We start from the raw sequence: 25,841 nt of genomic DNA on the forward strand, positions 1-25,841 counted from the left end.
AGGGAACTGTCTTTGGCAAACAGCCTGGGCTCCACGTACGATGTCCAGCCGTACTTACTGACTTGCTTCTGCAACTGGTCAGCGATCTTGTTATGGCATTTTATTCGAGCATTTTTCATGAATGGGCAGCTTCCTGAGATGTGTGATTATGGTCTCGTTTGCCATCTCGCACCTTCGGCATAGTTTGTTTCGGTTTGGCCATCCCCTAGCTAATGTGGTTCTTGTCGGGTACAGGTTACACCACAAGAGCACTCTGTTAATGAATCTAGAGGACTTTTGTTGTACTCCGGCTTTTGTCTAAGAAAAAGAGATCTTGTCATCTCTAAAGTACTGGATGCCTGCTCCTTGACATTCCAGCTTTTGCCATTTTTCGAATTCCCACTCCCTCCAGCCAGCATACCTATTTGGTGGTTTCGGTCACCCCGCGTTTGTCTCCTGAAGTGCAGGCATGATGTCTCGGATGGCAGTCATTGGGTCAATTTCCCCTTCGCCGCTGCTGCGGCTACTGGGTTGGAAATTTTCAATTTCCTTGAGGACCTTGAGCTCGCGCAGTCCCACAACTGTCTCTGTGTTGCTCTCTCCTTTATCTTGAAAGGAGGCCTGAATGACTACATCACTGGACATGTCTAGTGCCTCGCATTTGCGAACAATCGCGGATTGGATTTGCACCTCCAGGTTTGGGACGCCTAGACCGCCGTTCCTGTTGCTAGCGTATAGCACTCCGTCTGCGGTATGAGGTGGTAGGTGTAAGAATTCTTTGGTGGCATTGCGTGTTATTTGGTCCAGTTTTATGAGAGTAGCCTGTGACGCTTCTGTCAGGATCAGATTGGGGGATGACATTTATCTTTAAGATCTCTCGCCGTTGTCGTGGTCGGAGAGATCCTGCCTGTATTCCTTTAACCCAGGACTTAAGCTTCTCCTCCCACTCTCCTTCTGCCACACCTGCCCATGGATTGATCCGGGCACCCAGGTATTTCTCTGTCTCGCCTGGGGGTATGTAGGCTATGGATTCGTCCCGCAGCTTCCAGTTCGCGAAGTGATTGTACAAGAAGGTTTTCCTCTTAAAAGTGAAGTGGAATCCCTTTGTCTTCACTGTGTTAATACTGAGGCCCTGTACGGTCGCAGTATGCCTGGAGCAGCTTTGGATTCCTAGTCATACCCGTGTGTGTGAGTTGCTTAGAAGGGCAATGTCATCCGCGAAGGCCAAAGTCGAACAGTTGACTCTTCTGCTGCCCAGGGGCATGGAGACTCCTGAGTTGGCCCTCTCCAGAGAGCACACCAACGGATCCAAAGCAATGTTAAATAATATTGGTGAGAGTGGGTCGCCTTGTTTTACGCCTCTCTCAATAGTTATTGGGGTGGTTAAGTTTCCGTTCCCCTCCACCACTGTTGTGTTGCCAGTGTATAGGTCTGCGATGAGGCTTACAAAGGCTTTGGGTAGTCTCACTCTTTGCAAAGATTTGATCAGTAGCTTGTGCCCAACCGAGTCGAACGCTTTCGCTAGATCAACAAAGACAACTGCGAGGTCCTTCCGATTGTACTTTGCTCCCTTGATGATGTTTTTGAGGACTACAATGTTTTCATTGCATCCAGGAGTGGCTGCTAGGAACCCCTTTTGCCTGGGGTTTATCTCGAGTGTTTCACTTAGGCGTTTAGCCATTATTTTCGTGAACAGCCAGAGCAGCATTGGACCGATGGTTATTGGTCGCCAGTTATCAATGCTTTTCAAGCGTTCCTTATCCTCGCACTTAGGAATCAGGACGGTTCGACTCTTTTTAAGTGAATCAGGGATCGTGCTTGACTTTAGCCATAAGAAGAGGCGGGGTAGACGGGTTTCCTCCTGCTCATGGAGTGTTCGTATGTCCTGCAGTTTCAGGCCGTCTGGTCCGGCGGCACTGTTCTCATCTATCCCCTTGATGGCCGCTTCAACCTCCTCTAACCTTGATGGGTTTCATCAAGGACCCGTCATCGACTTTGCCAGTGTATGGGGCATACGTATTTATGTTTAATTTATTATTTGGTGCTGACAGTTTCTCACGGAAATCTGTCTCCAGTTCCTCTTTTGATAGAGGATAAGCGGATGAGGTCGGCGCCCCCATGGTCTCGCGTGCTAGTTGGCGCAGGTTGGATTTGTAAAGCAGCTGTGTTGCTTGAAACAGCGCCTTACATGCTGCCCACCGTTTCTTGGCTCCAGTATTACTACCGGGCCTTTTGTCTTTCTTGGCCCGATCTTTTTGGGGCCTCTTGTGTTTGTCCTGCCTTTTCCTACTATTCATTAGTAGGTCGGTAATACTGTCCACCAGTCCGATTCCGAGGGCAAGCGTGTTCGGGTCATTCCTCGCGCTCAAGAGCTCTTCAGCTTGTGTAAGCTGGTCATCTATGTCTCGATGTTTTGGGATTGAAGCCGGTGTTTTTTGGCTGGCTCTTTGGCGCTGGGCTTGGTCATCGGAATTCTCCTTGACACTCTCTGCCTCCGAATCGTGCGAGTCTATACCTGTCGTTGGCTCGCTGATGTTCTTGACCTCCGTCGGGGTGTTTGCCAAGAGATTTGTTTTGGTGTTTTAGTTTTCAGGATGCTACTGATGGATTTGTTTATGAATTTGCATCGAGCAAATCTCACTTCTAATTCCCTCAGGAGTGCCACCTTCTCCTGTGACCATACACGGTCGCTTCTCCCAGGTTTGCTTTGGACTTTGGGTGCCAGTTTGAGGCGTTTCTCGTTTTGTAGAACCGGGTGTCTGTGCCTCTCGTGTTGACCAAGGCCTGATTGTGTTGAAAACCGTTGGTCACACGCACTGCATGCAAAGTCCCCAGCTGGGGGTTGTTTCGTTCCTTTGCATTTTGGGTAATGGCAGGCTATTGAGTGGTATTCTCCTTCTTTATCGCAGCGTGAACATCTCGTACGAATGTTCTTTATTCCGTGCACTTTAGTCACATGGATCTTAGACATGCTCACCGTGGGGAAGAGGGTGCTGCAGTCCTTGCAGAACAGCCCATCGTTGGGATAGTGGATGATTACCTCTGAGGCAGACGTTCTGTCTCATACTGGCTCGATTACAACTCCTTCCATGAGGGCAGTTGTATCAGTTGTTTCTTCACCAGTCTCATTTATAGTCTTTTTCGTGTCTGTGCCCTGCTTTATATCTCGATAACTTTTGTTGTAGAAGGTCTGCGCGGTTATGTTTATCTCAACCGCAGGTTGGGCTGCCCTTACGGTACCTTCTCCAACGTTATCTATGTCATCCGTTACAGAGCGAGCCGGCTCCCTGAGAGGGGTTATCGATCTCAGCTCCATGTAAGGTAGGAGGTAACGTCTCAAGATCGCTGTCTCAGTCTGGACCGAGATGGACCTTGTTGCGGGTTTTATACAATTACAACCTAATGATTTATCACAGCTCACGGTGGTGGACAAGACTGCGGGGAGGTTGTTTTTCTGGGACGCTTCCCAGCCAGACTGCTCCATTGAATATGGAAGACTCATACTGGTTGTTTGAGAGCTGGTCAGTGTAGACCATGGCCGTCTCGTACGTTTTCTGGTCGTTTGGTCACCCAACATCTGGGAATGTTGGGCTTACCGGTGGGGAGGCACGACACACACTGTGCGCCAAAAATACGTGAAAACGTCACAGTCGGCAACTATGCTTCCTTGACCAGGTCAAGAAAGAGAGTCATAGATACTCCCGCCCAGACAGATGTGCAAACTCCACACAGACAGTTGCCCGTGGCTGGAATCTAACCCGCGTCCCCTGCGCTGTCAGTGTCTGAAATACAGAGTGTGGGGTTCAATACCTACCAAGGGTACCTTGAAGGAGTCTCCTCCTCAAATTCTCCCCTTGACTGTGGCAAGGTGGACCTCAGGTTAAACTACCACCAGCCTGTATCTCTCTTATGAGATAACAGCCCTATGGGTCCAGTATAGCAATTTTACCTTTTATTTTAACATTAAGAATTTCCTCTCAGAAACACACGGTGAAAAATACCACGGTGTGTTCCCCGTTCCCCTAATGCACAGGTTTGCCGCGTGAAGTTCACGAAAACATATTTAAATAGAAAGAAGAAACAAGCGAGGAGGGTAGGCGGAAGTCAGAAAGGGAAGCTAAACAATCCACAAAAAGCCAAGAGTGCAAGTAGGAGGAAACCCAGGGGAACAGCAACGCTAGTGAAAGTTGTAACTGTGGGTTTCCTGCTGGCTCAGTCCTGGGGAAGAGGAGCTGGATCTGGAGGGGGGGAGTTCTAAGTACCAGCTGATCCGGACCCGGGGAATCACGGTGCTGGGAGTTCCGGGTGGGCGCGGTAAGGAACAGCTGAACTCTGGAACCAGAGCAGAGCCCAGTACGGAGTCAAGAGGGAACACACTTTCAAAACTACAGCGGTAAGGATCAGAAGGAGGGCTCGAACCCGGAGGAAAGGGGCGAAGGTGGGGACCGGGCATGTAAGCAAGTGGCGACATTTTTGGAGGGGGGGTTGGAATCTGATGTTAGGGAATAATTAGCCAAGAGCGAACCCGGAGTAAGGGGCAAGGAGTAAAGAGCGAGCCCAGGACAAGGTGCAAGGTTTTCACTTCGAACTCAGACTGACAGAATCCAGGGGCGAACCTGGAGTGAGAGCAATAGGAGCCGGTGTCAAGTGGTGTCTGGGGAGTAAGGGCCGAGAAAAGTTAAAAGCTAAAACAAACGAAAAGGAAGAGTTTAGAGGGCCAAGTGCTGGCAAATGGGACTAGATTTATCTAGGATATCTGGTCGGCATGGACGTGTTGGACCGAAGGGTCTGTTTCTGTGCTGCCCAACTCTAAATAAGGGCAGAAGTAGGATAGTGGGCGGCACGGTGGCACAGTGGTTAGCACTGCTGCCTCACAGCGCCAGAGACTTGGGTTCATTTCCCACCTCAGGCGACTGACTGTGTGGAGTTTGCACATTCTCCCCGTGTCTGCGTGGGTTTCCTCCGGGTGCTCCAGTTTCCTCCCACAGTCCAAAGATGTGCAGGTCAGGTGAATTGGCTATGCTAAATTGCCCGTAGTGTTAGGTAAGGGGTAGATGTAGGGGTATGGGTGGGTTGCGCTTCGGCGGGGCGGTGTGGACTTGTTGGGCCGAAGGGCCTGTTTCCACACTGTAAGTAATCTAATCTAATCTAAAAGTGAGACAGTTAAGAGTTCAAGGTCCCGTGTGGGTGAGGGGTAGGATCGGCAGGAATAGGGAACCCTATTGAGGCTTTGACCAGAAAAAAAAAGGGAGGTGTGGCTCAGGTCCAGGCATTTGGGATCAAGAGAACCTCTGGATGTCTATATATAGACAATACAGGAGTTTACTGAAGAAGGAAGTCAGGAGGGCAAAAATGGGGCATGTGATAGCCTTGGCTGAGGTTAGGGTGAATCCAAAGAGCTATTTAAGCATATTAAAGGGAAAAAAATAACCAGAGAGAAAATAGGGCCCCTCAAGAACCCAAGTGGATATGTAAGAACCCAAGTGGATATGTATGTGTAGAACTGCAGGAGTGGACAACGAATATTTAGATTAGATTATTTACAGTGTGGAAACAGGCCCTTCGGCCCAACAAGTCCACACCGACCCGCCGAAGAGCAACACACCCAGACCCATTCCCCTAAATTTACCCCTTCACCTAACGCTATGGGCAATTTATCATGGCCAATTCACCTAACCTGCACATCTTTGTGACTATGGGAGGAAACCGGAGGAAGTCCACACAGACATGGGGAGAATGTGCAAACTCCATACAGACAGTTGCCTGAGGTAGGAATTGAGCCCGGGTTTCTGGCACTGTGAGGCAGCAGTGCTAACCACTGAGCCACCGTGCTGCCCTGTGTTTTCTCCTGTGTTTACCGTGGAGAAGACATGAAGACTGAGAACTTGGGAGGTTAGTGGTGATATCATGGGAACAATCCATATCACAGTCAAGGTGGTGTTGGATCTTTTGGAATGTATGAAGGTGGATAAATCTCCTGGTCCTGACCAGATATGTCCAAAAACATTGCAAGAGGTTAGAGAAGAAATTACGGGGGCCCTGGCTGATATTTTTATATCATCATTAGCCTTGGGCGAAGTCCTTGATAAGGTTCTACATGATAGGCTGCTCTGGAAGGTTAGATCACATGGAATCCAGGGCGAGCTGATGATTTGTTACAGAATTGGCTTGATGGTAGGAAGCAGAGGCTAATAGTGGAATGATGCTTGTTGGACTGGAGGCCTGTGACTAGCGGAGTGCCTCGGGTTTGTGCTGGGCCCATTGCTGTTTGTTAACTATTTCTCTGTCAATGATTTGGGTGAGAATGTACAAGGCATGATTAGTAAGTTTGCTGATGACACTAAAATAGGTGGTATTATGGACTGAGAAAGGTTATTAGAAATTGCAGCAGGTCCTTGATCAGCTGGCGAAGTGGGCTGAGAAATGGCAAATGGAGTTTAATGTAGGTAAGTGAGAAGTCAAATCAAGGTAGTTTCAAGGTGAATGGTAGGGCCTTAAGGAGTGTAGTGGAACAGAGGGGCATTGGAGTTCAGGTGCCCGATTCTCTGAAAGTGGAGTCACAGGTAGACAGGGCAGTGAAGAAGGCTTTTGGCACACTGGCCTTCAACAGTCAGGGCATTGAGTATAGAGGTTGGGAAGTTATGTTGCAGTTATATAGGATGCACTTGGAGTATTGTGTTCAGTTTTGGTCACCTTGTTATAGGAAGGATGTTATTAAACTGGAAAGAGTCCAGAAGAAATTTAAAAGGGTGTTGCCTGGACTCAATGATCTGAGTTATAGGGAGAGGTTGGACAAGCTAGGACCTTTTACTTCAGATCATAGGAGACGGAAAGGGGCACCCTATAGAAGTGTATAAGCTTACGAAGGCATAGATGGCACGAATGCATTCAGTCTTTTTCCCAGCGTTGGGGAATCCAGGAACAGAGGGCATCAGTTTAAGGTTAGGGGGGAAAGAATAAAAGGGAATCTGAGGCCACCATTTTTACACATAGTGGTACACATGTGGAATGAGTTGAGATGCCAGCGGAAGTGGTTGAGGTGGGTACATTAACAGCATTTAAAAGGCATTTGGACATGTACATGGATAGGAAAGGTTTAGAAGGATATGAGCCAAGCGCAGGGAAATGCGGTTATTGTGGACGGACGTTTTGGTCGGCATGGACCAGTTTGGACCACAGAATCTGTCTGTGCTGTAGGATTCTATGACTAGGAGGGAGAGAGACCAGAATGACAGTCGGAGTAAGGAGGGAGTGTGAGATGCCACCGCATGACCCTTCCTCACTGGGAGCCCTGTGCCCAAGCTCCTGCTGTTGGACTGGGTCAGCTGTTCACTGTAGCAGAGAAGAGCATGAGGGAGGATGACTGGATCCGTACTCCCAAAGAGGTTTGTGAATATTAAGGGGGCATATGGGATATTTGCCTTAATAAATCGAGGATACTGAATACAAGAGTAGGAGGATTATGTTGGAGCTGTATATTATGCTCGTTGTACCACAGCTGGAGTACTGTGCGCAGTTCTGGTTACCACACTAAAGGGAGGATGTCATTGCTGTAGAGAGGGTACAGAGGCACCCCACCACCTGCGTTGATGTGTTTCAGTTCTGATACTTGAGTAGATAGACTAGCGCTGTTTTCCTTAGAGCAGAGAGGGATGAGGGGGAACCCAGTTGAGGTGTACCAGATTGCGGGTTATCGATAGGAGTAGTAGGTTCAATAACCAAGGGGGAATAGATTAAAGGTAAAGGAGCAGGGTGTTTACAGAGAACTTAAGAAGTACTGTTTTCTCACCCAGAGCATGATAAAGGCAGGAACCATTATGATATTTAAGAAATATTTAGGTGAACCCTTGAAACATTTCAGCTCCCACCTCTGACTGGGCAGGAGTGGGGTTGTGCAGGAAAGTGAGTTTCCACAGTGTATTGGAGGAGATTGTTAGGGTACACTGTTACACAGTAATTGTGCTACATTCTGACTTGTGTGTGATTTGGTAGAGCTGTGAGTCCTCTATAGTACCTGATGGGGAAGGAAAAGAACAGCTGCCAGTTCCCAATTTCCTCCCCCGACCCCCCTCCCCCCACCCCCAGCCTCCGTTGCAGAGAGTTGTGTTCTGTGTTGCATTACCTGCTTCACCCCAACCATCCTCTAAGGTATCTGCACTCCTCCAAGTCTTGCCCCTTGAGCATCTTTGATTTTATTCACTCTTCCAGTGATAACAATGCCTTCAGCTAGCCTGGTCTCTAAACTCTCTTCCTCTAACTCACTATTTCAGAATGAACTCTGAGTAGACCTTTGATCGGTTGGCTTATTAGTTCTTTGTGACTTTGTAGCAAATGCCCCGTTGAGCACTTTGGAATGTTTCACTACATTGAATTCTATTTAAATACAGATTACTGTTTTGTTTGGTTGGTATTGTTTTGGGTGGATTCATATGGAGAGGGGTGGGGTGTGTTTGACACATTGAAATAGCAGCAACTGTGTACGTCAAAAGAATGTCCCCATTATCAGGAGCTAGTAATTCACTTTTATTCCATAACCTCCAGAACTGGATACCAGCGCACTCTGGTTGTGGAGAATAGAGAGCCAGGAGATGGAGGGACTTTGGGAATTCCTGTTGAAGCTGCTGTCAGTATGGCTGATTATTGGGATCACACTCATTATGCTGCCTGCCATGTTTGGGGTTTCATTGGGAATAACAGAACTTTACATGAAAATTCTGGTCAAGACTCTTGAGGTAAGAATCTTTGGTTCAATAAGGGATGTATTGCAAATCACATTTGGGCTTAAGTTGTGGGAATGTGCCTTACATTGGAAGAAAGTATTGGAGGTGGCTATTTCCTAATTAGCTCAATGGATCATGATGGGTCCATCACTCTCTTGAATTTCAGGCTATTCAATAGTTGTTCATTTCAGCAGCCGTTGGCTCTTGTAACACATCGAAGTATGTATGTTTATTTAGCAAGTCAAAGAAATGCCAATTTTAAGGTGCTCTAGCTTTCTTTTTGTTTAGGCATTTTACAATTAATTAATCTGCAATGTCACTGGGTTTGTGTGGTGAGCAACTTAACTGTTGATAGTTCTGGTTTGATGAGTTTGGTAGGGTTTCTTCTCTGTGGATGGTATGAGAATTTGTTTTCAGTACTCCAGGATTCCCACTGTTTATCACCAACCAATGACCACAGCTGGATGTTGGCAGGACCACGTGTTGCTGTAATGTTATCCATTCGTGCCCGTCTGCTCCCCATGTCTCCTCGGCTCTCACTTTTATCACCCCCTCACTTTTATCACAAAAAACTGAATGATATTGCCTTCACTCAATAACTGGTTTGGATCATTGTATGAAAAAGAATAACAGCCAGCATATGCTGGAAGCAATGATCCAACATTCTTCTCTTCCTGTCGCAGCTGTTTTTAATTGAAATATGATCTCGAAAGAAGTGTTTTCATCGTGTGGTTATTCTGTTAGCTGAAGAAAAATAAGAATATTTGTCCAAAATAAAAAGACATTGTTTCCAAAACCTTCTCTCATGTAAACTGTCACTTAGCCTCATCTGTTCATTGTAAAATTACATTGTATCTCTTAACCTCATTAACACTGTACGAATGTTCTGAATTGGATGGACCTTGATAAGTATTGCAACACTTTATTTTTTCTTGACACCTCTTGGCAGTTTAGTTTACAACTTCCATTACAGCTGGGAAGTTTAGAAAGAAGAAGCAAAGACTTGAGCAGATAATTGATTAAATCTCTCGGCCTCCTATATTATGGGAAAGCTTCTGTGAAGTGAGATGTAATTTTGATTAGTGTGTCAAGGTGCAGTAGTTAACAGACAATCAAGCTTTGGTATATTTCAAAAAATGTGTTGCTGGAAAAGCGCAGCAGGTCAGGCAGCATCCAAGGAGCAGGAGAATCGACATCTCGGGCATGAGCTGACTTTCCTCATCCTGAAGAAGGCCTCATGCCTGAAACGTCGACTCTTCTGCTCCTTGGATGCTGCCTAACCTGCTGCGCTTTTCCAGCAACACATTTTCAGCTCTGATCTCCAGCATCTGAGGTCCTCATTTTCTCCTATATTTCAAAAAAAGGCAAGTAACCATCTGTGGTACTGAAACAGATCACAGTATGGGACAAGTCAGTGCTTGGGATCTTCCAATCGTTTTTTGATTCCAGAAAAAGTCATTTTGAAAGCAGTGCTGAATAAAGGTAAGTGGGAATGTTGGAGGATGTGTAGGTAGTATAACATGCATATCCTCCCCTCCCACCAAGTCATCTTTTCAAGTACGCACAGAAACTGTCATTGACAGGCAGACACACTATGCCTTTCCAAACCCACCTGTCACTAAGGTCCTCTCACACCATGGTAATGGTGTAAAGAGCTAGGAGATGGTGCTCAGAAGGAAACTCCATAATTGAATGGCTTGCCGGTTAAAGGACTTGTTGGCACTTAGAACAGTTCAATGTGATTCACACCTTATACATTGATCTATAGAACAGCTATGCCTGATTTTAACATTAGGGAAATGTTTGACTTGAGCTCTTCCTAACTGAGGTGCTGTCTGTTATCTTTTAGTGGGCGACTCGAAAAATACAAAAAAGAGCACAGGAGCAGCCTGGCTGCCATTATTCTCCTTCCAATGGTAAGGTTTATGCTTTTCTCTATTAAAATTTGCAACAAAAACTGAGAAAGATGATGTTTTATGATAAATAAATGATGAACGCACAACATGTTGCTTCCAATAATAAGCTTTTACAACTGAGGCTACACACTCTGGGGAAAAGAGTGTTAACCTGTTTATACATGTTATGAGAAACCTTCATGGACATGAGTCCAGTTGCCTAGTGACAGGGATATGACTATCACTTTGATCTTTACTTTTAAGAAATATTGCTAATGAATTGATCAGCAAACTTCATCTGTACAGTCTTCAAAGATGAAGGAACTCTGAAATAGCCAGGAGTGTCTAATCCACCCTTCACTACAGGTAAAGCAACCTGCCTTAAAGTAAGGAACAAGTAATGGTTTGGTTAGGAGCAGAAGAAGGCAGGTTTCTTGCTATGCGTCTTCGGTCAACATTACTCTCTAGACTTTGTTACCACAGTGATATTCCATCTATTTGAAAGGACAAGCAAATAATGTTGAAATTGGAAATGCTGAGGTTTATTTTGATCCCAATAATGGCAAATCAGGGCAGGACTTCTACACTTAATGGTAAGGTCCTGGAGAGTTTGGCTGAACAAAGGGACCTTGGAATGCAGATTCATAGTTCCTTGAAAGTCAAATCACAGGTAGACAGGGTAGTGAAAAAGGTGTTTGGTACGCTTGTATTTATTGGTCAGTGCATTGACTATATGGAGTTGGGAGGTCATGTTGCGGCTGTACAGGAGAGTGGTTAGGCCACTTTTAGAGTACTGCATTTAGTTCTTGTCTACTTGCTACAGGAAAGATATTGTGAAACTAGAAAGGTTTAAGAAAAGATTTACAAGCATATTGTCAGGGTTGGAGGGTTTGAGCTACAGGGAGAGGCTGAATAGATAGGCTATTTTCCGTAGAGCACCGGAGGCTGAGGGGTGACCTTATGGGGGTTTATAAAATCATGAAGGGTATGGATAGGGTAAATAGACAAGATCTTTTCCCCAGGATAGGGGAGTCCAAAACTAGAGGGCACAGGTTTAAGGTGAGATGGGAAAAATTTTAAAGGGACCAAAGGGACAACATTTTCACATAGAGAGTGGAGTGTTCATGGAATGAGCTGCCAGAGGAAGTGGTGGAGGCTGGAACAATTACAGCATTTAAAATGTATCTGGATGGGTATATGAATAGGAAGGATTTAGAGGGATGTGGGCCAAGTGCTGGCTAATGGAGCTAGATTAGGTTAAGATATCTGGTCAGCATGGGCGCGTTGGATTGAAAGGCCTCTTTCAGTGTTGTACATCTCTATGACTCTCTGGCATTTGCTTTTCTGCTTGAAGCAGTCACCAGTGGGGAATAGTGTCAGGAGCCCAAAGCAAAAGATAGAATGTCATGTTCTTTGGTTAAACTTTGGAAACACCAAGAGAATACAAACTCAGTTTCATATATTGATTAAATTTAAGCAAAATTTTGTGAAATCATATTCTCTTTCTGAATTGTTATGGCAATGGTATCAAGCAAACTGCTCAGATTATATTACGAGATAGCAGCATTTTTCAGAAGTTCCTCCATCTCTTAGTGATAGACATCAGACCCACCTGCTGAAAGAAGGTTTCAATTCTTCCTATGTATGTAATCCTGTCCCGAACAATACATATGGAAAAGAGGATGTTTTTTGGCAGCAGGATTATACATTAGAAGACAGTGAAGGCAAAATCTTACAGGATAGTTGCCTGGAAAGGAACTGAGTACAGTGATTGCTGAGAATACAGTGGAACAAGGCAATTTTGCCAAAACAAAGCACAAATTTTCCTATTGTGCTGACTCCCACAGCCCTTGTCAAGCAGATGATGGATCAACCCATCAAGAAGAACTCTGCTCATCTGAGAGAATTCTAAATGCGTGCAAAGCAGTGCATGATCACAACTTTTTAAAATGTGAATCAAAACAAGGATATTGAATTTTATTGTCATGCTGTCTTTCACAGGAAATTTATATCTGGAATCATCTAGGCTACCTTTGGATTCTGCATCATTGATTCATATCCATCTTGGATATCCAAAGTGGCAGCAATGGCATAGTGGTATTTATCATTAGACTGTGAATCTGGAGACCCAGGAAATGTTCTGGCGATCTGGGTGTGAATCCCACCATAGCAGAAATTTAAGTTCAATAAAAATCTGGAATTAAGCCTCTAATTAAAGCCATGAATCCATTGTCGGATGTTGGAAAAACTCATCTGGTTCACTGAAGTCCTTTCGGGAAGGAAACTGCCATCCTTACATGGTTTGCCCTATACATGACCCCCAGACCCACAGCAATGTGGTTGACTCTTAACTCCCCCCTGGCAATTAGGGGTGAACAATAAATGCTGGCCTAGCAGCGACGCCCACATAGAGTCTCCTGTGAATGAATTTAAAAAATACAAGACACAACTTCTTCAAATAATTCCAGGAAGCTTTGAGGAACTAATGCATGTGATGCTAATCTTCATTTAAGGTGCCTTTGATACCTTAGATGAATTTACAGGGAAATGTTGTCACAATGTTTTGATTTAATTGAGGCAGCATGGTGGCTCAGTGGTTAGCACTGCTGCCTCTCAGCGCCAGGGACCCATGTTTGATTCCAGCCTCGGGCAACTGTCTATGTGGAGTTTCCACATTCTCCCCGTGTCTGTGTGAGTTTCCTCCGGGTGCTCCGGTTTCCTCCCACAGTCCAAAGATATGCACGTCAGGTGAATTGGCCATGCTAAATTGCCCATAATATTAGGTGCATTAGTCAGAGGGAAATGGGTCTGGGTGGGTTACTCTTCGGAGAGTTGGTGTGGACTTGTTGGGCTGAAGGGCCTGTTCCCACACTGTAGGGGAATCTAATCTAATTGTAACTTATAAAGTGAGAGAGACAGGATTTGTTAGTCCTCTTTGACCAGTCATGGCTTGTGTCATATTTTGATTTGAATGGAACCCTATCCTTTGACTGGCTCTATTTACGTTACCTAGACTAATTGAGAACACTGCTAGTAACCCAAGTATCAACATCATGTTCATGAGCTTGTACTTCAGGAGTTGGTTCTTTCTAGTTGCAGGAAGTTCCATGCTTGTCAGTGATGGGAAGGAAAGATTCTATTCCTATTTGAGTGGGCCAAGCGTTCTCCACACAAGTGGAATCAGCACTGCCAACAGATGATCATCAGTGCTTTTGGAGCTCCCTGCCCCACCTTGTTTGTACTGCACAGTTGCTGAAGGCAGAATAAAATAGCACCCAGTATCTTTAACTGCCATTGTCTAATCGGGAAAAACACCATAAGTGTACCTTTGAACTGCAGTGGAGAACACGACCAGCTAAATCCAGATTTAAATGATAATTAATGACGATGGTTGCACATCATCTTGAAGAATTCACTTTGCAGTGTGCACACTGGCCAATTGTCAATGACTACCATTGCAAAAGAAAATCTCTTATGCTTCAGTTGTGCTTTTCTAGAGTGCGTCTAAAGAGTTAATTTCTGATCAAATTAGAATTTATCACATTTCATAAATTATAGGCCAAATGAAGAGTTCTTCTTTCTATAAGCACTAAACTACACCCCTCTCACATTTGGCCTTGGATAATTAGCATCAATTAGTGTCAGTTTACTTGCCTTCTGCTTTAACAAAGCATCTAATCTACATCATTTATTTATTTCTTTTGTAAAAGAATTATCTGCCATTTGAATGTCATTTTATTAACATGACCATTTTACTTCTGTTGAAGTTAACAGTCTGAAACCTGTTTGATTACAAAGATCAATGAATTTAAATGCAACATTGGATGTATCCCCAAGAAAACATAGAATAAGTGTTTTTTTTTGTGCTGATAAATCTAAATCAAGTATGTATAATTATTCATTTTGTCCTCTGCTCACCAATTTTCAGGGTGACACCTATGACTGACTTCATGTTATCTGTCTTGAAGTCATGGTTATAGTTTGACACTGCAGAGACAGCTGGGTATCTGAGAGGCAGCTGCAACACTTGGACTTGATTATCTTCACTTGGGAGAATGCTGTCTCGGAGATATATGAAGTCAAAATAAGTTTTTACTTTAAAGGGACAATGATAGGAGTGGGTACTTTTCTGTCTTTGAGTCCCCCAAGATCACCGTCTGTTGATTTGATTTTCAGGTCAATCATTTTGCAAAGTAATTATCTCCATATCAAGACCCAATTTCAACTGGAATGCAATCACAGTCCTGATTATAGGCATTAAGTCTCTGTTCATTCCTTGCAGTTCACAGTTCAGCTTGTTTGGTTTTGAAGTTGTCTGTAAGGAAGTCTAGCGATCACTTTGTCTAGCAGTTCACTGCACAGTGCATTCCTTGCTTTAAGAAAAGGTATAATGTCAGCCATCCGATTGAAATGTCTTTCGAGGACCTTCCCTCGACTTAACCACCTCACAGCGGCATGGAGGATTAATTCACCATAGGCAGCATCAAGTTTGTCAAGTAAGGATTTAAACCAACAGTGATTAATGACTCTTGCTCAAATCAAGTTTGCAGCCTTAACAATTTTAATTTATATGAGAAAAGTGTATAACTTTACTCAGTAATGCTTGCTGGTGGATAATAAGTGATAATTGACAGAAGAGGGGATGTCAGGATCATTTTTTCAAAATGTGATAAAGTGCACTCACTTTCTTGATTGGAATGTTTTTCTCAAGCATGTAACATTTTTGAATTAGTTATGGGTATCCGCACCCTTTGCTCCTTGTTTAATAGAGTCATAGAGATGTACAGCATGGAAACAGACCCTTCGGTCCAACTCGTCCATGCCGACCAGATATCCCAACCCAACCTAGTCCCACCTGCCAGCACCCGGCCCAAACCTTTCCTATTCATATACCCATCCAAATGCCTCTTAAATGTTGCAATTGTACCAGTCTCCACCACATCCTCTGGCAGCTCATTCCATACACGTACCACCCTCTGCGTGAAAATGTTGCCCCTTAGGTCTCTTTTATATCTTTCCCTTCTCACCCTAAACCTATGCCCTCTAGTTCTGGACTCCCCAACCCCAGGGAAAAGACTTTGTCTATTTATCCAATCCATGCCCCTCATAATTTTGTAAACCTCCTATAAGGTCACCCCTCAGCCTCCGACGCTCCAGGGAAAACAGCTCCAGCCTGTTCATCCTCTCCCTGTAGCTCAGATCCTCCAACCCTGGCAACATCCTTGTAAATATTTTCTGAACCCTTTCAGGTTTCACAACATCTTTCTGATAGGAAGGGGACCAGAACTGCATGCAATATTCCAACAGGGGCCTAACCAATGGCCTGTACAGCCGCAACATGACCTCCCAACCCCTATACTCAATACTCCGACCAATAAAGGAAAGCATACCAACGCCTTCTTCACTATCCTATCTACCTGCGACTCCACTTTCAAGGAGCTATGAACCTGCAATCCAAGGTCTCTTTGTTCAGCAACACTCCCTAGGACCTTATCATTAAGTGTATAAGTCCTGCTAAGATTTGCTTTCCCAAAATGCAGCACCTCGCATTTATTTGAATTAAACTCCATCTGCCACTTCTCAGCCCATTGGCCCATCTGGTCCAGATCCTGTTGTAATCTGAGGTAACCCTCTTCACTGTCCACTACACCTCCAATTTTGGTGTCATCTACAAACTTACTAACTGTACCTCTTATGCTTGCATCCAGCGATACATGAATTCAAACAGCAAAGGCAGTAACTGTGCAGGTTCTCTGTCTCTCTCCTGCTCTGTCCTCACCATGTGCTTCCTTTGTCTGCTCTTCTCCCTTGTAAACTGCTGTTGTTTTGACTTTTTTTTTCCAAAGTTCCAAAATAATGCAACAGCATATAAAAGAATAATTGATGCTCCTGGAATTTGAGGAAATCACCTCCAGCACCTAAAATACCTGGAAAAAAAAAGGAGCAGCTCTTACAGCCAGAAATTTTTCCTGTCCTCCATATTGGATTACCCAGAATCCAAAAGGGGCAAAAGGGTGAAAGGATCCTTTTTTATTTGTTATGTCCTTTTAAAAACCAGACAACATGTTCTTACAAAAAAACCTGTATGAAGATGATGGGTTAGATGGTCTGCTCTGTTTTCTGGTATGTAATATATTGGGCTCACATCAATTCCCAAAATATTTCTTCTCCTGTTGCTGGCATTACCATTACAAACTTGCTTTAACCTGCAATAATAATCCATCTGGACCAAACTGAAACATGTTGGAACAAGCTGGCAAAGCCTGCTAAGAACGCACACTTATTTCAAGCTGCACAGCTCCTGGAAGTAGATGTTATGCAGGAGCACATGTGAGCAGTGAGGGAATGTGAGCAGGCGGGGAGATCAACTGTCATAGTTTCTGCAATTGACCAGTTGATCATGATCCAAGTGTTAGAGATCACGGTGTCAAAGCCTGCATGTACTCATTGCATGTTGGTGTGTGTATCTAGACTCATTAGTGTGCTTTGGGTAATAATCTTCCTGATTAACCAAAGGAAGAGCTGTTGAACAGGATCACCCCTTTTTAACGAATAAAGTGTGTAATACAGAGGGATACAAGAAGCTTCAGTTGACATTGTCAGTGGTCACTGTAGATAGTTCTTTTGTCCCCCTTATGGTCATGGTAATGTGATCGTTGTATTTCTGGGCTAATAATCCAGAGTCTTGAATTATTGATTCAATAAAATTAAATCCATAAGAGCAACTCGGGAATTTAAATTCCACCTATTGATTTGTTGGAAAACCACATCTGGTTCACAAATGTTAATTCAGAAACAAAATCAAACAGGTGTGGTCTATATGTACTTCACAGCCATGAGAGTGTGGTTAACTGTTCCTGAAATGCACTAGCAAAGCAGTTGCGTACAAGGAAGTAGCATTGAGGAAACTAGGGATGGACAGTAATTACTAGCCTTTGCCAGTGTCAATAATATCCCATGAACTGATTAAAAAACATCCCAGGAAAATCCCACAAGGGCATTTTGAGAATTTCAATAGAGGAAGAAAACTGAAAAATGGCCTTAAAACTTTTAGCCAGGCATCCAGTAATGTCTTTTAGACAAGGCCTCCTGCTTCGTTACCTGACGTGGCTAAAATTCTACAGCTGTACAGTGCCAGAAGTGGCTAAGCTAAAATTAACTATGTTGTATTGCATTGCTGATTTGAGAGTTATGACAGATTGGCTGATAATTTCTGGCTTTGCAGTGGTACCCAAATCATGAGAGAGAATTCATTTTCAAAAAAGGTTCAATCAGGAAGGTGATAGAACCGGTGGCCAGTCGATAGAATCATATAATCATGCAGCACGGACACAGACCCTTTGGTCCAATCTGTCCAGAACATAATCCCAAACAAAACTAGTTCCAGCTGGCCTGTAGTCCTTAAAATTTTGTCTTCGAATTAGAGTCATAGAGATTTACAGCACAGAAACCGAGCCTTTGGTTCAATCCGTCCATGCTGACCAGAAATCCTAAATACATTTAGTCCCATTTGCTAGCATTTGGTGCATATCCCTATAAACCCTTCCTATTCATATACCCATCCCGATATCTTTTTAAATGGTGTAACTGTACCAGCTTCCACCTCTTCCTCTGGCAGGTTATTCCATACATGTACGTACCCCTCATTGCATTAGAGCCAGTCTCAATACCAGAAACTTGGCTGTTCGTGCTACGTTCCCCTGAGAATCCATCACCCCCTACATTTTCCAAAACAGCATACCTGTTTGAAATGGGTACATCCACAAAAGACTCCTGCACTAGCTGCCTACCTCTCTTACCTTTCTTGGAGTTAACCCATCTCTGTGACAGTAGCTGAAATTTATCCCCCTTCCTGTAACTGCTGTAGCAAATCCCTCATTGCTTGTAACTGTCTCTCCAACCGATCCACTCGATCTGATAAGATTCACAGCCAACAGCATTTATGGCAGATATAATCCGCAGTAACCTTTAAACTCTCTTTAAATTCCCACATCTGACAAGAAGTACATATCACTGTACTAAAGGCCATTTTTGCTCCTTCACAATCTACAGACCCAGAAAATAACACCGTCTTATTCCTCTACAAACACTGCCCCAGGTTAAATTAATAGTTATGGCTTATATTTTAAGTTTGATCAAGATTCATATCTCCAGAAACATGTAATCAAGAAAGAACCCACTCTACTCACTACTGCAGATTCTCTGTAGGCCACACTTAAAACAACAGTTAACTTATCTGATTCTGTGCTATGAACTTCACCCAACAGTTCCTCCAAGATCAGTTGTGAATTTCACTGTTTGTTAATTTTCCCAGATGTACTCTGATGTCCAGCGATTCATGAATTCAAACAGCAAAGACAGTAACTGTGCAGGTTCTCTCTCTCTCTCCTGCAATGACTTTACCATGTGCTTCCTTTGTCTGTTCTTCTCCCTTTTAAAACTGCTGTTGTTTTGACTTTTTTTCCAAAGTTCCAAAACAATGCAACAGCATATAAAACAGTAATTGCTGCTCCTGGAATTGGAGGAAATCACCTCCAGCACCTAAAATACCTCAAAAAAGGAGCAGCTGTTACAGCCAGTTATTTTTCCCGTCCTCCATCTTGGATTCAAATGTTAAGCAACATTCTGTGGGACCTTACCTTTAAGTGTATAAGTCCTGTTCTGATTTGTGTTTCCAAACTGCAGCACCTCGCATTTATTTATAATAAACTCCACCTGCCACTCATCGCATTGGCCTTTCTCCTCCAATTTTGGTGTCATTTGTTAACTTACTAACTATACCTCCTATGTTCACATCCAAATCATTTATATAAATGATGAAAAACAATGGACTCAGCACTGATCCTTGTGGCACATCACTGGTCAGGAGCCTTCAGTCTGAAAATTCACAACAGCCCAGATGGGACTTTGATCATTACTGGACTTTATGCTGGTACCAGTGATTTCCTGGAATGCTTCAGTAAGGTAGAGTGTGAAATAGTGCAGTGCCAGGTCTTTGTAAATAAATATGGGTGTTGTTGGAGGTCATCCAGCAGAAGCTTGTTCCTCAGGGTAATATCCAAGACACAATTGTCTTTAGCTATTTCATCAATGACCTTCCTTCCATCATAAGGTCAGAAGTGGGATGTTCCTGATGACTGCACTATGTTAAGCATCATTCATGGCTCCTCATACTGAAACAGTCCATGTCCAAATACAGTAAGATCTGGACCATGTTCAGGCTTGGGCTGACAAGTGGCAAGTAACACTCATGCCACTCAAATGCCCAGACAATGGTCATCTCCAACAAGAGAGAATCTAATCATTGCCCCTTGGCATTCAATAGTATAACCCTCACTGATTTCCATAAATCAACATTCTGGGGGATTACCATGAGTGGAAACTGAATTAGACTATCCATATAAATATTATGCCTCCAAGAGCTATAGGAGCCCCTCTACCTTCTCAAGAGCAACTAAGGCTGGGCAATAAATCTGGCCCAGACAGTGACGTTCACATCTCGTGAATGTATTGAAGTGTTTTTATTCTGTTCTGCATTATGGAACATTTGCCCCTGCTTTGAAGGTATATCTTTTGAAATGTCTGGCAGCTCATTCACATAGTCGTAACAGAGTCCAAAGCCAGAGGGCATAGGTTTAAGCTGAAAGACTTAAAAGGGACCTAAGGGGAAACTTTTTCGTTGGGAGTGTGGTACGTGAGCTGCCAGAGGAAGTGGTGGAGGTTGATGCAATTACATAATTTAAAAGGCATCTGGATGGGTACATGAACAGGAAGCGTCTAGAGAAATATGGGCTGAAGTTGGCAAATGGGCCTAGATTAATTTTTGGATATCTGATCGACATGGACTGATTGGACCGAAGTGTCTATTTCCATGCTGTGCATCTCTATAATTCTGAGAGGTTTCGGTCTGTGTTATTCCCTCCCCAACCAGCTTGTATGTATGTACATTTAACCTTTGCTGTCACTCTCTCTGGTTCTCATTTCATATTAGAATAAAACAAGTTCATTGTTGAGTTACAGAAATCATCGAGAAGCGTGATAAAGTGTCACTGGAAGAAGAGATGACAGAATTGAGACGCTATTCGAATCGAAATAGGCCTCTTCATGAAGGTGACTTTGACATGTCTGATGTGATCTACTTCTCAAAAAAAGGACTTGAAGCTATTGTTGAGGATGAAGTGACCACTCGATTCAGCTCTGAGGAGTTGGTCCTGTGGAATCTGTTAACAAGGACTAACCGAAACTTTCAGCATATAAGTGTTCGTCTGACTATACTATGGGGTTTGGGAGTTGGGTTTCGATATGGAGTCCTCCTGCCCCTACGGTAAGTAAAATAAATCTTAACAGGACTCCACAGGTTTTGTAGTATGGTGCTTTATATATAGATATAGCATTCAAATTAACAACAAATAAAGCCTTTTTATGGTTGGTGGGGGAGGGTTGGGGAGGAAGGGTGTGATCCAAGACTGTGTGTGAAAGTAGTTTACATAATCCTTCAGAGAGAACAGGATTTAAATGTAAGAGTTTGTGATCCATACGTGCTGCAACATGGTAAAATTTGTCAGATCTTGGGCAGTCGACAAAAAGACAACATGAGACACAAAATCTCATATATCCACTGCATGTTGTGATTCCATTTCACTTTCCATATCTATTTCATTTTACATTCTTTTTTGGCTTTGCATCTTTTGCTTATGAGTTTCCTTTTGTTTAAAATGTCTCCTCTTTTCCCATCAGTGGAGAGAATTTGATGATCACAGCCGACTCCTATGTAGGAAGAATGGGATGCAGAATTTTCAGCTCATCTGATCTATGCTGATGTTTCTGTTTTGCACAATCTGCATCCTGTTACACATCTTCCACCCCATCCCCCCATGCACTATATATTTCTCCCTCAGGTCCTTATTCTAGCTTCCCTTTCAATCAGGGCTTCCCAAATTGTGGGACCACATTGGGATTGCCAGGTCTGAGTCAGCAATTCCTGACATGGAGCTCTACCTTACCAAGTGTTGACAGATGAGCAGCCCCTTTAAATCCTTGTGTTTATTTAAAGGCTGGTAATGCCTAAATTATCCTGTTTAAGGCCTGTTTCTCCTTGAAAACAAAACTCAATGAAACAGTAAGTTCTTTTAAAAAAATAATCAATAGCCTGATGGTTAAACACTTTATCTGTGTTTAATGCTGCCGCTTTTATGCCAAGTAAGAGATGATTGAGAATATCAAACTGAGAATCTATCAAACCTTCATCCTCTGCACTACCCTATGTTGGGGAATCCGGACAAGGCAGGAGGAAAGATTAATCTGCTTCTATCTTGGTTGTCTTCAACTTATCTTTGGTAACTCTTGTCAGGCCAAAGCTACCAACTCCTCGACATTTTCTGTGCTAATTTTATCAGCATGCACTTATTACTAAGCCAACAATATCTGTTTTGGCGCAGTCACATTCAATCATTTGAATGGTGGTCAGATGTACAAAGTCCTTCTGTATGGTGAACTGTCTACTAGGTCATGACCTCTTGGCCATCAATATCTTGACTACAAGGACATCTGTAAGTACAGACATTAACACTGACTCCTCACTCATTGTTGGCTGTGACTTCTGGAGGCTGACTATTTGGAAAGGCATTGGAATAAGTGTGGGCAAATGAAAAGCTGATGAGAAGAGGGCCCAGAGAGAGAGAAAAAGAGGCCAGTGAGTCCTACATCTTCCAAGTCCACTTTCTTCCTCTGCAGCAAATGTGGCAGAGAATGCCAGGACAGACTGGGGCTCCCGAGTTTCACCAGATAACGCCCAATATGGAGTTGGTTACCATGGCATAAACCAGCACTACAAGAGCTGCAGGGCTGTCACCACCATCACTTAAACTGTACAATCTAAAGCAGCATTGCAACAAAGTGGGCTTCTCACAGCCTTCAGTATAACAGCCCTTAGTGAAAATAATCATTGCTGATACGAAATGCACAAATGTTTAACACTGGTTATGAGTTTTACTGTTTCAGAACAGGCACTATATCCTGGTCCTGCGAATTCACGTCACTCACCAAACAGATACTGCCCTGAAACTACATCTAGATGTAGTCAAACATCTAGTGTTGAAATTCAGACCTCTGAAGAACATATTTATCTGCTGATCATTTGCATGGAGTATTCAACTATTCTTCAATAATTTTGTTGTGACTTTTTACTCCATTGTACAGTGAGTGAATTCATTCCTATATATTACAGGTGGTTTCCATTGTGTGACACATTTTAACAAGACCTCCTAACCTGTTCTCTCCTGCAGGATTACTTTGGGTCTGATTGGCATTAGCTGGCTGGTGATTGGGACCACCTTTGTAGGACAACTGCCAAACAGCAGGTAAGGAGCAGCTCATTCCTGATGCCTACCATCTATAAAAAATGTTGCCCCTCATGTTCCCCTTTATTCTTTCCCCTCTCACCTTAAACTGATGCCCTCTAGTCTTTGATTCCCCAACCCTAGGAAAAAAGACAGAATGCATTCACCCTGTCCATACCTCCCATGATCTTATACACCTCTATAAGGCCCCCCCCCCCCCCCCCTCCTCAGTCTCCTATGCTCGAAAAAAAAAAGTCCTAGCTTGTCCAACCACTCCCTATAACTCAGACCATTGAGTCCAGGCAACATCCTTACAAATTTCATCTGCACTCTTTCCAGTTTAATAACATCCTTCCTATAACAAGGTGACCAAAACCGAACATGATACTCTGAGTGGCCTCACCAACATCCTGTACAACTGCAATATAACTTCTCAACTTCTACACTCAATACCCTGACTGATGATGGTAGGTAAAAACAAGGACTGCAGATGCTGGAAACCAGATTCTAGATTAGAATGGTGTTGGAAAAGCTCAGCAGTTCAGGCAGCATCCGAGGAGCAGGAAAATTAATGTTTCAGGCAAAAGCTCTTCATCAAGGATAGAGCAATTCCTGATGAAGGGCTTTTGCCCGAAACGTCGATTTTCCTGCTCCTCGGATGCAGCCTGAACTGCTGTGCTTTTCCAGAACCACTCTAATCTAGAACCTGACTGATGAAGGCCAATCTGCCAAAAGCCTTCTTCACTGCCCTGTCTACCTGTGACTCCACAATCAGAGAACCATGCACCTGAACTCCAATGCCCCTGTGTTCTACCACACTCCTTAAAGCCTTACCATTCACCATGAAGCTCCTACCATAATTTGAGTTTCCAAAATGCAAGACCTCACACTTATCTATATTAAACGCTATTTGCCATTTCTTGGCCCACTTCCCTAGCTGATCAATGTCCTGCTGCAATTTCTGATAACCTTCCTCTCTGTCCACAATACTGCCTATTTTAGTGTCATCAGCAAACATACTAATCATGCCTTGTACATTCTCATCCAAATCATTGATGCAGATAACAAAAAGGTAATAGGCCCAGCACCAACTCCTGAGGCACTCCGCTAGTCACAGGCCTCCGGTCCGACAGGCATCCTTCCATTATTTTCCTCTGCTTCCTACCATCAAGCCAATTCTGTATCCAATTTGCCAGCTCGCCCTGGATTTCATGCAGCCCATCATGTGGAACCTTATCAAATGCCTTGCTGAAATCCATACAGACTACATCTACCGCCCTGCCCTCGTTAACCTTCCTGGTCATTTCATTAAAGAATTTGAACAAATTTGTGAGGCATGCTCTCCCACTCTCAAAGTAATGCTGACTACTTTTAATCAAACCCTGTCTTTCCAAATGCATGTGTATCTTATCCCTCAGAATCTTCTCAAGTAACTTATGCATCACAGATGTTAAGCTTACTGGTTTATAGTTCCCAGGCTTTTCTTTGCAGCCCTTCTTGAATAATGGCAGAACACTTGCTACCCTCCAGTCTTTCGGGACCTCACCCGTAGTTAAATCAGTACTACTCTTTGTTTTTAATTCCAGATATTTTTGTTTGTTGAATTCAAATTCCACCGTTTGCCATTGTGGGATTGAAACCCATGTCTCCAAAACATTGACTTAAGGTTCTGGATCATTAGATAGATGACATTATCACCATGTCACCACCTACTCCTGTTAAACTGTGAAGATGTTGTAATTACTCTTTTTGAACTAATGCAACTACTTTGCTAAGGTGACAAGCCTCACCAATATGAGAGCGATTGTGGGTCAGTTGAAATCACTGTACATTTCTCCTCAGTGTGAAGATGTGGCTTAGTGAACTTGTACACTTGATGTGCTATAGGATATGTGCAAGAGGATTGTCTGCAACGATCCATTACCACAACAAGTAAGTCTGAAATCACCGAAATTTCACGTAAATTCTAAAATAGGGTAATTTAGAAAACCAAGGCAATTTTATCTGAAAGAGCCAATCGGCAAAATGTAAAGGTGAGATGTCTCATTTAATTAATATGAGGACCACGGGAGTAATTCTATTTGATTGTTTTGCTTTCCAGAGAGTAAAGTCCTGGGCTCCTCCTCTCCCATTAGGGCTATGTTGTAAGTCGTCTATTTGTTTGGGATGGGTGCTACGAAGAATCAGCTCACTATGTTCTTTTAACACAAATAGAAATTGCTGGAAAAACTTAGCCTGCCTAGCAGGCTGACACCTGAAGAAGGGACAGTGGACCTGAAACACTAACTCTCCTTTCCCTCCACAGATGCTGTCAGGCCTGCTGAGTTTTTCAGCGGTTTCTATTTGTGTTTGTGATTTCGAGCATCTGCAGTACTTTGGCATTTTTTTTTCATTTGCAGTTATTTTAACCTTTGGGACCTGCCATTCACATGTGTAAGAATGGTTTCCCTCCAGTAGCATAGTGGACTCATGTGACGTGACTTTGGCCATTTGAGTCCCTGAGGGGCATAACACCAGAGCTCTAAAACACACCTAATTCAAAACATTTATCTGTTGAGATCGATCTAAAATTTCACCATACGACTTTGAAAAAGAGTAGGTGAGTTTTTCCTGGTATTCTGATATTTATCCCTCAATTAACATTATAAAAACACAGCTTCTCTGGTCATTAACACATTGCACACCCAGCAAATTCCAATGAATAACAAATTGGAAAACAATTTTTCCCAATATTGCAACACTTTACTGGCTTTGAAGCACATTGCAAAAAGCCCAAGTGGTTATGAAAAGTGCGACATAAATGCAAGTCTTTTTGCTTTTTTGTCATAGGAGAGGATGATTTGGGTTTCTGCTATACTATAGGAGATAGTTTCCTTTAATCCAATGTAATGAAATATCAGATGTGCGAG

At 43.4% G+C, this 25,841-nt stretch overlaps 1 protein-coding gene across 7 annotated transcripts in view; it reads left to right on the plus strand.

Moving 5' to 3' along the window:
* The first annotated feature begins 4,118 nt into the window (after positions 1-4,118).
* Positions 4,119-25,841, plus strand: part of gpat3 (glycerol-3-phosphate acyltransferase 3) — a 50,656-nt gene continuing 28,933 nt past the window's right edge. For 2 of the 7 annotated variants that reach the window (XM_072583976.1, XM_072583975.1), the window contains exons 1-6: positions 5,813-5,871; positions 8,521-8,711; positions 10,549-10,615; positions 20,615-20,918; positions 22,879-22,953; positions 24,775-24,864. In XM_072583976.1, the coding sequence (XP_072440077.1) occupies positions 5,850-5,871; positions 8,521-8,711; positions 10,549-10,615; positions 20,615-20,918; positions 22,879-22,953; positions 24,775-24,864 (749 nt within the window). In that variant the 5' untranslated portion in view covers positions 5,813-5,849. Of the gene's footprint in view, positions 4,373-4,398; positions 4,433-5,808; positions 5,872-7,197; positions 7,365-8,520; positions 8,712-10,548; positions 10,616-20,614; positions 20,919-22,878; positions 22,954-24,774; positions 24,865-25,841 lie in introns of those variants that run through there. The other 5 variants (XM_072583978.1, XM_072583981.1, XM_072583979.1 and 2 more) reach the window with 5 other exon arrangements.

This window comes from Chiloscyllium punctatum, chromosome 14 (genome assembly GCF_047496795.1).
Source record: "Chiloscyllium punctatum isolate Juve2018m chromosome 14, sChiPun1.3, whole genome shotgun sequence".
NCBI lineage: Eukaryota > Metazoa > Chordata > Chondrichthyes > Orectolobiformes > Hemiscylliidae > Chiloscyllium > Chiloscyllium punctatum.